The following is a 13,763-nucleotide window of genomic DNA, read 5'->3' on the forward strand; positions in this document are numbered from 1 at the left end:
TTGTGTGAGAAAAGATGTGTAAGGTTTTTGTATTATTACAGCAGGTTGACCCAGAATTTCCATGGAATGAAGACACATATTTGTTCTACATTACAGAAATATTAAAACAGATTGACAGAATCATACAATTTATAAAGAGGACAAAATCCACGGTGAGATTATAACACTTGATCAGACATCAAAACTCAGGACTTTTACCTGCTGTCTTTGCAAATTCTTCAATAAGGTAGATGAAAAGACTAATGTGTCTTAACTCCACAGGAAAAGACCCCCAAGCAAACGGACAAGATGCTTTCAGCTGTCTCAAAAACATCCTTGCAACCACTTTTGATTTCTCAGAAATGCATTAAAAATAACCTTTACATAAAGCTGAGAAGTAAGATTCTTTTAATGGTTCACCCAACTGGCACATCTGTTTTAGTCATTCACCTTGTTCCTTAAATAAATCCCTTTATTAGCTGGCACACTACAACTCAGACATTACCACGGTAAACAAATATGTTTGGCATGGAACCATCTGTACAGCTCCAAGAATACAGAACAAAATTTTTTCATACAATTAAACCACAAAAGAAAAAAATTTTAAAAATCCCTATGCTACAGTGACACGAGGCTGGACTGAAATACACAAAAGCAAAGAAATACAAAGTGGAGTGAAAACTCCATCTGGTAAGATCAACATGGTCAGTTAAGGACACTGTCAGACCAAATGGTCAGCTTTAAGTTTGGATTTTTTGCTTTCCTAAGTTTAATCAAAACTCGTAACAATAGTCCTGATGATTTTTTCCTCGTGCCTCACTTTCTTTATTCTCTTTTTTAAATGATAATAAAGCTCCATGTCTCTAAAACATGATGTTGAAACTCGGAATGAAAATATATAGCCTGCCCAAGTTGTGTGGGATTTTTTTGTTGTTGTTTGTTCAGTTTTAAAGGCAGGGGGGATGTTTTGCTTGCTCTGGAGCACATAAAAGATTCAAATCTGTATAAGAAGACGAGAATCAAGAACCAAGAACCCTCTCTCTGGGTATATCCAACTTCCAAACTTGTACCCATTTTTAAAAGACATTTGGAACACAATTTCCTACAAATTGAACTAACTCTTAACATTTAAAAATAAAGAGAAAAGACGACATAAAGGAGACATGGCTAATATCAAACAGCATTTAAGAAACTGCAGGCACCCTGAGGAAAAGAATCTTTAAAATGTTTCCCAATATCCTCAAATCACTCTAGACCATGTGTTCTGATTACTTTATAGGTCTTATTTTTTTAAGGGTTTGCATTGATCTAGAACTGTTTTCTCACACACACCCTTCTTGCATGAGACTGCAGTTTCAAGAAGATCCTACACACCTAACATTTGAATCTCTGAAAAGGAAAATACATCATGTAATATCTCTAAGTATTTATCATCCTTTCAATCTTTTAAACATGTATTCAGACAGAAGTAATTTTCACTGTTGATTTCACTGCAAAGTTTCAAAGTAATACAGATCATGCAAGTTTTCACAAACTGACGATAGGTTAGCTTCTGCTAATGTCAGTTATATACTAACGATTAAAATATAATGAAAGCAGGAAGCAGTAACACTATCTTTTTCCACCTTTCTGGAACATGGATTATATACTCTAGATCTTCTTAAATGCCATTTAGAACTGCACTAAATAGTTTGAAATTATCTTAAGTTAACAGACATGGAGAGCAACTAAATGATGCTACACAAGGTTCAAATTCAGATTCATGACAAATCCTATCTCAAAAATGATGCTATTTGCATAGCAATTCACATAAAACTACAGGTGTTTTTGTTCATTCTCCAACAAATCACTGTCCTTGTCCAACATTTTAAGTCAAAAGACAAACCAGTAGCTACTAGCTGCTTTAAATAAGAAACGTAAAAGTAGCACACAGCACATTGGTAAATAGTAAATATTCTTCCCCCAACTCTTTCTCCTGATGTGCAATCGTATCACTGCCTTCACACTCAGCACTATGATCACCTTGCTAATGCACTCACATAAAACCCAGACCACTGGAGCTGTCTTACAGCTTTCCTGAAGTTCCAGACAGAACTTTCTGAGACGTCAGACAGAACTGGGAATTTATCCTGAAGTTAGGCTTCAAGATTCAAAGAAAGAAAAAGATCAAAATTTTTGAAATCCTCACTTTTGCTTCTTTCCCAAACCCGTCTCCTCTCAGTTAAGAGTCAGAGTTGCATGAGACATTGTAATGTTGTCTTTTTTAAGTCTACGCATCCCTTCGATAAAATCTACAGAGCATGCTGCCAGACTGCTTAAGTTCTAGAAGCCGGTCTTGACTCTCTTAAAGCTGATAGCAGGTTTTTCCAATGAAAGCAAAGTTACTTCCCCAGTCGCAAATTCTCTGCTAGCATAATCTCAGTGCTGATACTAGCACAGCGCAACAGAAAATCTGGTTCATAATTCTGCTTTTTACTTCCCACTGTCTGCTTGAAGCAGAAAGTGCATTTTCAAAGAAGAGGGGGGAAAGGCAGAGAATCCACCTATACCAGAAGTATAATTAAAAGTTCTAGTCCAAAGTATATCTTATGTTAAAACTGAGGTTCAACACATCTTAAAAACGAAGCTTTGCGGTATGGTAACACAGCATAAGATGTGTCAGAAATTCAAACAGCTTAAACTTGGACGTATACTTAAAATAAAAATTTAAAAGAGGGCAAGAGTGATATCCATGAGGAGTAATTTTGCCTGTTCCACAGAATAGGCTGTGCCTGTTCACTCAACCACATGCAAATGCTTTTGGTAGAGTCATTTTGGATGCATACTGCCTGCAATGAGAGCTAACTGAGCCAGTACAGAATGGTTACCTAAAGAAATACTATGTTGACAGCTTTTGTTACTTGGGACAAATTTTATTCAAAGGAAGCCACAACAGAAGCTGACATAAAACTCAGCAGGTCAAATTCCGAGTTTGTTTCTGCTGGTTTGTTGGGTTGGGTTGTTTTTTTGGGGAGGGAGGGTGGTGGGTGGGTTGGGTGTAAATTGTGGGGATTTGTACTATCAGAGAAACAGCAATAATGTTATGGTCGAAAAGACCGTAAATGACCTTTTCTAGACACTTCCAATCCCCCAGCAACTAGCTAATAGTGGCTGCTTTATTAATTCATTGAAAGAAAGTGTCAAGAGGCAAACCAGGGTCCAATATGAATCAGTTCTCCGTTATGAGGTTTGAAAGACACTCTCAGATTCAGAGTGGTATCTTTCACAAGCTGGTGGCAAACAATACCGAGGATGGATCAACAACACTAGCTAAGCACAGAAACCCCTGAAAAAACTGTAAAGCAAGAGCACAGAACAACACATAACCTAGAACCCCACAACTGCTTGCTGGAGGGGCCATATAAAAACCACTGTCTCCAACTCTTCTGTATTGGAAATCAGTTGAGAGAAGAAAAACCAAGAGAAACTATGTCTGAGAGCGAGATGTAGTTGAACAGAATAGAAATCCAAGATTATTGCCATCATGTTCTACTTTGTTTTCCCAAAGCATGACTAAAGTATCTCTGAGAAGTCTTCATTGCATTCCACATGGTATTTAGTATGTGATGTAAGCATTGCATGTATGCATATCCATATGTTTTCCTCACCTAATGCAAGAGGAGAAATAAAAGGAAAATATTATATTTATCCAAGCATGCTTCCATCATTATTACACAAAATATGTTAAATTTCTACTTTCATCAGATGATGAAAGAACCACCCCATGATACCAACCAAAACCCTTTCCATTTGTCCCTCAAACTTTCACCTCTAAAAAGACTTCTTTGTGTTAAATTTATGAATGAGGTTAGAGCTTACAAAAGTGAAGGATTAATAACATTTGCTTGAGCCAAACATAGTACGATAGGCACTGTGCATGGTCCCCTACACGGCTCTGCCAATCCATCTGAAGTCTGACCTGCAGTACCCCTGCTGCTTTTCCAATCCTAGGCCTCTCACAAGTAGAGACTGCCAATGTAGCTGAACGGTGCCAAAGTGTCTGGTGGTTTTGCAATATAGCCAAATAGGGACTACGATGAGATGAAACTAATTTCCACCCATGAGCTGAGCAAAGATGTGAACTTAGGTGAAAGGATGGAGTACCAGACCATATAATGCTAGGCAGTCCTTACCAGCCACATACATAGAGACAAGGGAAATTAGGAGGGTGGGGCGGGGGGGGGTTGGAAATAACCAAAACAAACCCCACCAGACAACAAACTCTGCATAGAGACTGACTTATTGGCCACAGAAAGGTATGTTGAGTGAGTGTCAAAAAGATCCACAAAATAGCCCAAGAAATATTTATAGTTTACTTTCTGACTTGCAAAAGAGAAGGACTGTCAGAATGGAATGCTAGACAACGCAAAGAATCTTTGACCTAGATTTTTAAGGGAATTATAGAAGGTAAGGTATACTTATTAAAACAAGTGGAGCCTAAATGGTTTTAACTTTACCACGTTAGCTCCTGCAATGCCAATTTAAACTATCACTTTCTATTAAAAAAAAAAAAAAGGTTAAATTGGGTGGTATTCAGTTCTGATTTAGAAACTCAATAGAAACCTAAAGTTTAAGTCACAGTTGTAGCAGCTGAAACAGTATTTAAAGCTGTAGCCATCCTGACCCAAATAAAAAAGGAAAAAGGAAACCCTTTCCTTTAAAACTATTACTGTAGACGTGGCTTTAGGGATTGCATCAGCTGCTAGGGCTACAATTTGAGCTTCTTTTTTTAATTAAAGATATACATTAACATTACAAGGGAGAGGAAATAGAATTCTGTTGCATTTAACAAGTTTAATCTATGTACAGAAGCACTGATCTTGAAAGAAAGCTAGACAAAGTTAGAAGAACCACCTCTTAAAAATGAGTAGAGAACTTGCTTTAAGTATCCCAGTTGCCTACATTACAGAGAAAAACCAAAACTTCTCTAAGCAATGTCTAAAAATTTTCATTTGTAGAGCAAAATTTGCACACCCCAGCTACTTGCATTTACTTTCCAAACTTATTCCAAATTCAGGTGCCACTGCTCTCACTACATCAAATCTTGAGACTTCAAATCCACGTATTTTTCCCTTTTTATCTAAGCACGCTTTTTACCATAAGCATTTTACTTACAGATTTTGCAAGCTTTTCTTTTTTAATAGTAAATTGCACTATCTACATTCTGTTATTTTTGCTCAGGAAACAAGCAAATAATGAGACTCAGAAGACTTTCCAAAGTGATGGGGGATGAGTGTGACAAAATACTGCAAACACTACCTGTCCAGGGGACATCTGGTGATCATTCTCTACACAGACCCTGCACATTATAAAAACTATTAAAAAAAGTAAAATCTTTTTTCAAAAGTGTAACTTTTTACAGAGACCTATAGAGAACAGTAAGAAACAGTTTTATAAAACGCAGTTCAGTAACGTTCTATTGTTTTTACATGCAAAATGGAAGTATCCACTCTAGTGTCTGCCGAAATCAATGCTAATAAAGCCAGAGAACTTGTTTTAGAATTCTTCTAGATATATGCTGGGCTGGTTTTCCAAAATAATTTTCAAACACATCGATTCTTGAATCAAAACATGTCTGAACCTCTGATGTTGTAGTAAATGAAAAATATGTATGTTTCAGTGCCTGGGATAAAATCTAAACAAAATGTAAACATAAACCGCATCTACCCTCCACAAAAAAAAAAAGTCAATGTTTCCTTGAAAAACACAAATTCCACTGCTTTTCAGAACTCTATTTAATAGAGGTGAAGAATGCATAAGGCCAAATCTATAGATCTATCTATCAGCAGAATTATACTCATCAAAAACATGAAGAGCTATTCCTGACCTACAGTTTATCCTGCCAAAGCCTCTAGCATTGCAGTTATATCATCAAACCTGCTTTTACTGGCATAACTACTTTGATGGAGAGCATTCAATGTGTATGCGGCAAGTTATGTTGGAAAAGACAGGAGTTTATAGAGTATGAACTACATCCACATTAACAGTATTTTGCCAGAAGAGCGTATTAGCCAAGCTATCCTAGTATGGTCTTGCCTAACTTCAAGCTTTTCTTTGCTTTCATCATCAGTGTAAAAACCTGCTAGCAAGCTTTGCAATCTGCTCCTATAACTGACAATGCAGTAGCAGGTTGTGCCACCCACAGAGATTCTCACTTGCATCAGCATAGCTTTCCATCAGCATATTGCTCATCTCTACATAATCAAAGGCTAGATCAGAACCTTCTTCAGCATATCTGCACACCTGTAACCATCTATCTTCAGGTCTCGTTATCAAGGATGCTGAATTCCCACTGATGCCAGAAGCATTTGGAACCCTTATCAAAACATATATACATACACACACATAAAATCAGACTGTATATTCAAGTTCCTAATGCAGATACAATTATTTTAATCTCTGCCATTCAAGTTTGGATGTTCTAGGCCTTGTTTCTCCTTCCTGTGGAAGAAAGGAGAGCAACCATCAGAAACGTTTCAAAAAGCATAGCGTTTTGGACTTGAATACCAAACCAACATGAAATGGGTCTGTAAAGGCTTCTGTTAATTTCAGTTTCAACCACTAACACATCTTCACAAACTTCACTTCAGCATTGCTGCAAACAGTGGCAAACATTTGTACTTAAGGGCATCTATTTTATTTCACTATGTCAGCTAATGATGCTTATCAGCAACAGAGGGCTGTACACTAATATTCCTGAGCATATTTCATATTGCTAGTCAAAGACAAACAGTGTGGGTATTTTTTATTCTTTGAATATACAACTTTTTGGTTTTGCTAAAAAACACTTCTGAATCCACTCATGCATGACCTCTACCTGCCCTAGAGAAGAACAAGAGTAACCTCAATTTAAAAAAGAAAGTGGAATTAACTCTATTCACATCTTTTAATTACGACACTATCTTTCTTCCCATCTGTTTACCGAAGTACTGAAATCCAAAGTCTTAAGATAAAAACAAATTCCCCATAAACACCACTCATTTGAGTCAGGAGATCTTGCTGGTTAATCATTTATACATAGTTTACATCTGTAGTTATCCAAAGAAATGAAAACAAATGAGAAAAGGATTGGACCCCAGCAGTGCAGTGGGATGGAAAAGTGAAGCACTGGCCTAATAGACATGGTCTGAGGTGCTCTGGCTGCACATAACATGTGAAGAAAGATAATCACATAGGGAAGCAAAACCTCCTGCATTTCTGCAGTACCTGCTATGTTGATAGGGAAGAAATGGAGCCCATCAGTATGTGTGATGTGCCACTGATAACTCTAGCATCACTTTAGCCTGTCATCAATGAAGTAATGAGCACATTATTTACAGAATATCATATTCAGTACCTACTAACCCAAAACATGTTGCTTCAAAGACTTCCACTCACAAGCTTGATTCTTCTGTAACACAGTGAGTACATTCACACTGCAATCTCTCAATTGCTTTTCCTGCTAAGTAGATCATAAAAATACATGGTCAAGGAAAGTTTTTTTTCACGTATTAGTGAGTGCCAGACAAAATCCGTTATTATACTTGTTTATAGCCTCCAAAAAATTTTTTGACTTTCAAACCTCTGTACCTCGAAAGTCCGTGTAGAACGTCACAATTTCCTTTTCCTTTCAGCATTCATCCACACTTACGCACAAATTCAGAAAGAAACTTAAGCCCCGTTACCTTTCAAGGAAACATTTTCCTAACTTAGAGCCACAGACACCTTAAAAATGAATTTATATTAAGAAAAATTAAACACCTCTGAAATATAAGGCCATGTCTTTAGATGGCTAAATGTGGAGGTAGGTGTCCAACTTTTAGTCTTTAGGTTTGACCTCATTAACTTTCAAATTCCAAGGGGTAAATATTATTGTCTATATTTCCAGTCTACCACTGAACACACAGTGTCATTTCATAATGAGATTTGTGCCTACAGTGAATGCTGAACTCAATTCTCTTTGAAACAGTAGGGTTAGGATTCAAACTAGGAGAAACGTGTAATTTTAAATTCTCAGTCCTTTCTCTAGCAGCTCAAGATCTTTCACATCCTACTTGCGAAAAAGACCGACCACCTTCAGAACTGAAACCTGGCATTAAATACAACAGAATATTTTAGTGGTTAATTGTTAATTCAAGGGAGCTAGTAGAGGTAGGATTGTGATCCAGAATATTGCTCTGTAATGCCATTACAACACACATGGAGTATCTTCTTGTACTTGTATCAAGGAGACGGAAAGATACTATGAGGACAATACCTGCATTTGAATTAGAGACTGTGACTTCTGTGAAGTCTTAACCACTTACACTCACAGTCCCTGGGAAGCAATGCAATGTTGAGCTCCGGTTTTGCCAAAAGGCATATACATGAGAAAGAAGAAGGAAGTGTTATGACAGTCTGTACCAATATTCACAAGCATATTCTACAGTACTGGAATAGAGTAATTGAATCCTACAGTTAACATATATTAAACAATACCTGGCAGGAGCTGTTGGGTAAATTACTTTTATATGCTGGAAAGCCATGTCTTGATTCAAAATTTGTTTTATCCATGTTCTTGCTCCTTGGCCAGTATCACCTGTATCACACAGAAGAGTACAACAAGAATTATTCTGTGCATTTAGAATGAAAACTATACAATGTCAAATATATTTATACTAGATTGACCTGATTTCTAAATCACAATCTTCCAAAATGCTAAAAACCAACTTTCTAGGATAACCTCAATCCCCCTTCCAATGAAGATGGACTCAAAACTTCCTAGAAACAGACTACTTAAGAAGTCCCACAGCATAAGTTTAATATATACTTTACTACATCCAATGGCTTAAGTACCTCCTAATCAGGCACAAGGCCTTACCTCTTACTTGCAACTTACCTTACTGGCCAAGAACAGCGATAAACAAAAAATACTGATGAACATCATAAAAAGTGAGATAAAATACCTGCTGCTCCCCTTAGAAAAGACAATTACTTTTACTACAGAATTTTATATTAACCCACTTCAAAACTTAGTCAAGAGCAATAAAAAGGATCTTCACATTTAATTGTGCTAATATTACACACAGGCTTTAAAGGAAGTATCAGTCAAACACCCCCAGCATTTTGTAAAAGTGCTCAAGAGATGAGTTTGGGTTAAAATATCTGGCAGGCTCCTCAAAAACCTTAATCCCACAGTTCCATTTGAAAGCTAGTTGAGATCTGACTCTCAATGTGTTTCTTCCTAGTCTTATCAACTCAGCCTATAGCCAAAACCCCTGCAGACTGAAGTGCCATGAACAGATATACAGGATGAACTCTTATGCAGACATCACGTGGTCCTTTCAAACAAATATATATATATATACCACACAGTTTTCTAGAGCTTGTCTTTGTGTCACTGGTACTATAACTTCACTGCCACCTCTCTGAACAGTGTGCACACACGTCTCCACAAGAGTTAAACAGTGCTTCAAGCTTGAGGAAACTGGCCCATCAAGGAATATGGTTTATATTAGGCAGTAATACAACATGTAGTAATGTTCAACCTAAAAATCTGGTGTGGATTCAGCAAACTGGAATTTCACTACTGCCACTTATGCCGTAGGACTTCAGCCTTGTTTGAAGTCGAGGCTCCCACATATTATCAACTCAAACTGCTAACCTGAGTTAACAGTATTCTCTATTACTTTATTTCGCATTGGTCAGTTTGACTTTAGAACTCACTCTATTCTTCTCAGTAAAATGGCCAAACCAGAAGGGGGGAAAAAAATAAAAACCCTAAGCCAGGCTTACTGCCATGTTACATGGGTTCATCTGAACAACATCACATGAATATACTAATTTATTGTTACAATGACTACAATTCCCCAATGGAGAAGATTTGCTCTTGCTTTAGCACTCCAAATTCAGTGATCTTTATTTACACAAAAAATTAATGCATCTTCAGAATTAAAATGGAAGCCAAAAGGATCCAAATCCAGCATTTTTTTTTCTGTTGAGTTCAAGTGGCATAACCATGAAGTTCTCTCTGTTTGGCCTAAATACTCTAAGTGGCAAATAAGCAACAGGATTGCAAAACTGACACAAATCTTATTCTGTGCTATGTTAAACAGTAAAATCAAAGTTACATCTCTAACTGGATGCTTCAGAACGCATTCCCATGAGCACTTTGCTTACATGAGTAGCATGGTCTGAAGTCCAAACACACGTCTGCTTATTAATAGACACCCTTGACGTGCAAGGGTTACCTCATGGTTGCTGTCACCTAATTTATGAACAAGGTATCTTAAGGAGGCTTGAATAAACATTTGTTTTTCTACACTCCTCTTTTTTTTAATTGGAAAGCAAAAGTCTAGGCTTTGCAAATACTTGCACAGGACCAACCTTCAGGTAGGTCAACCTAAGCAACTATCTGAATGCTTACAGAATTGGGACTTACTTAGGTCTTTACAAACCTTAATGGTACAGGACACATCTTTTATTATTTATTCACATTTCTTAAGCTTTGCCGAGATCAACAGAAACATTTACAGTTAATGAAGCTAGTTTGTCAACGACAAGTTCATAGAAAACTCATTAAGTAAAAGAAAATTTAATGATGACCTTTTGTGTGTGTCAAGAGTCCCCATGGTCCAAATGCTCTGCAACCGCTGTGAGCACGTGCATGCAGAGGTAATGCATTTTGATTTGGTAAGAAGGGCAGGGAGAAAGGGAGGAGACTGTGACACCAAAAAAACCCCAACAACCTTCTGAAATGTTTGTCTTTCAGGCTGTTCTTAGATTTTAGCATTATATGTTGTTCTGAACACTACAGACTCAAAGCAGAATTATCTGTGCATTGTTTGCTTCCTTGAGTCTGTTTCCAAACCTGAAATAGACTGATGGCAGCAATATTATCTTCCACAGCCTTCAAGTAAAATATGAATTATTTTCCTTTCAAACATAGCTTGAATGAAACTGAAAATTTTCTTTCTGTGCAAAGTTTAAACTTAACAACATGTAGCATGCAAGGTTGTAAACCTAAGTCTAAAAAATCATTACACATTTGTTATGTCCATTTGCCCTTCCTGCTGAGCTACCAAATGGATCCTCTACCTAGATTTGATGTACAGTACTGGGAATTTTCTAATATTATTCTATGCCATTTGCATTTACATTCTCCACTGTCTGGAGCAAGCATTATGAACAAAATGGATTCACGCCATTTGACTGCCACTTTCCATCACAAGCGCCGTACAGAAGGCACCAATTCAGGTTTACAGGCCAGCCCACAGCAACGGCACTGTGGCTACTTCTGTTTTAAATTCTATTCTGTGGAACTGCTAAACAAAACCAAATAAAAGCACCCTTGTACTTCCCCATTGCAAACTATGAATGAAATCATATCAAAAATGAAAAATTGCAGAGTACTTTAACCACATGTGGAATCAACCTCTAACCATAATCTTCCCTTACTCCTCCAACACGAGAGAAAATTATTTCCTTGAGCATTAAAGCATTAGCATTAACAAGAGGGCTGAACACATCTTATGAACTCTCTTTCACTCTTTAACTCACAGAATTTGTGAAAAACTAAACTACACTATAAAAACGAAACTAATTTAATAAGCATGTATATCTTTGTTAAACTAAGTAGAAGCATCAGCTAAAAGCAAAACTAGGAAAAAGACACTGAAAGAGTTGAGCACACTGCCATATGCACGTGGACAGCTCAACAGAACTGATTCCCAAGGCCTTGATCTAATAAAGACCTATGATTACTGGGTTTTTTTTCTTCAAGTCCTGTGGACTTTGTTGTTGTTATTTAGCAGGTTGGAAATAAACTTTAGGAAAAAAAAAAAGGCAATAAAACACACACTGCCCTCCTGCCCTCAGACTGGTCACTGATGCAGGTAACTACCTTCTGCAGATGGTGGCCATGAGGTCAGTTTGGACATGGCTAGGACCCTTCTGAACGGACAGAAGCCAGTCTGTTAACACTGCCTTTGAAAAGGTGACAAACAATACTCTCGGTCTGATCCTAAAAACGCCAAGAGCCCTTTTAAATATGGAAAATCGTCCTTCGCATGTGGCTACCCTTAGCGTGGATGGATTAGGAGACTATCTTCTGGAACGTGTGCGTTCTCATGGCGAAGAAAGGCAGGCTGGTGTATAACAGCACCGTCCCTAAAACACACCCCACGGACCCACCTCAGCCCCAGGAAAGCCCAAACGCTATCCCCAGTCCAGGCACACCGCTTTGCCCGCCGAGGCTCCTCCTTGCCGGCCAGCGCCGCAGGCCCCGCAGGGGAGGCCAGAGGAGGCCAGAGCCGCAGGGGCAGGGCCGCCTCACACCCCTTCTCCTCGCTTTCCAGCCACGCCGAGCCTGGCGGCTGCCGTGGCAGCGGGTCCGTCCCGCAGGGCCCCTCACGCAGCGCCGGGCCGCCGCGGCCTGAAGGGGCCGGCCCTGCCTCTCCCCGCCGCCGCGCTCCCGGGAGGGCCCCGCCGCGCAGGGGGAGGAGGAGGCGGCGGCAGCCGCCCCTGGCCCCGCGGTCGAAGGGCGGCCTCCCCCGGGCGACACCGCTGCGCCCTTCCCCAGCGGGGAGCGACGCCCAGCGAGCCCCTGCCCCGCGCCCCGGCCCCACCGCGGGGTAGCAGGGGAGAGAAGGAGGGGGAAAGGAGCCACCTGAGCCGTGCAGGAAGATGAGGGAGGCGGTGTGCCTGCCCGCGGGGGACACCACGCTCCTCTGCAGCGCTGCGGGCGCCGCCATGCCTGCTGCTCTCCTCCTCCTCCTCCTCCCGGCCCGGCCCGGCCCTGCCGGTAGCGCGGCCCACCGCGCCGGCGCAGAGGCGGCCCCGCGGCCGCAGGGCCCCGCCGCCGGGCCGGGCGGGTGCTGCGGGCCGCTCCCGCCTCCTCGTACCGTGGAGCCGTGTGTCGTGTCCCGTCCCCCCTCCCGCTCTCCTCAGGCACTACTGCCCCAGCAGCAGCTCTCCCAGCCCCAGACCAGAAAAGTTCTCGCTTTAAACGCCATGCCCCGTTACTAAAATCTATTTATAGAAAATGCCATCTCTCTACAGGCCCTGTCCACAGAAATGCCATTTAGGCGAACCGGGGATCAAGCAGTAAAAGGGGGGTTGCCCTTTCCATGTTGCTGTACGTGTTGGGGAAGGCGGTTAGGCTGAAGCCTCACCAGGTGCACGCTCTCAAGCGTAAAGGCCCGGCTGGCAGGCGACCTGAGGCGAGGCCGGGGCCTCTGATGGCTCCTCCGGGGCCCTTCAGAAAGGGAAGGGCCCGCAAGGACCAATGTTACAAAGGTCCAGTAGACATCTGAGAGCTTGTCTGACCTTAATCCACGTCTGAGCACAACTGCTCAGATGCTCTTTGTAGTTTCTGTAGGGGGATAAGGAGTAGGAGCTTGCTTTTGCACTTGCAGGTAACCAACACACTTTCAAGTTCATAACACTTTTTTTTTTTGTTTGTTTTTCTAGTGATGTGTAGATTAAGCACCTGCGTTGGTGCTTTGAGGTCTGCGGCAGTGGAACAAGGATGACCAGGCATAAACTCCGCTATTGCCATTTCACTAGCCAGGTGCAGTGCGAGCAGCAAGTTTACAGATTAGTTTTGCAGTTCATCATGAAATATTTTGGCAAACCATAGGGGCACACCTGTTAGTCCTTAAAAATGTAATGAAACCTTAGCCTCTTGAGGTAGCATGTTACTACCTTCAGAATGGCCTGTGGGTTAAGTAGATGAAACATCAGTGTGTGTGTAATATGAAGAGCATGCTGTGCTTGTATTTCTGTTC

General features: G+C 40.3%; 1 protein-coding gene across 1 annotated transcript in view; it reads right to left on the minus strand.

Annotated features, from left to right (window-relative positions):
* LYPLAL1 (lysophospholipase like 1) overlaps positions 1-12,728 on the minus strand; it is a 29,222-nt gene extending 16,494 nt beyond the window's left edge. Inside the window, exons 1-2 of the mRNA XM_075708090.1 lie at positions 12,644-12,728; positions 8,476-8,575 (exon numbers count right to left, since the gene is read on the minus strand). Of these exons, the coding sequence (XP_075564205.1) occupies positions 8,476-8,575; positions 12,644-12,728 (185 nt within the window). The remainder of the gene's footprint in view (positions 1-8,475; positions 8,576-12,643) is intronic.
* Between the last annotated feature and the right edge of the window lie 1,035 nt (positions 12,729-13,763).

This window comes from Pelecanus crispus, chromosome 3, assembly GCF_030463565.1.
Source record: "Pelecanus crispus isolate bPelCri1 chromosome 3, bPelCri1.pri, whole genome shotgun sequence".
Taxonomy (NCBI): domain Eukaryota; kingdom Metazoa; phylum Chordata; class Aves; order Pelecaniformes; family Pelecanidae; genus Pelecanus; species Pelecanus crispus.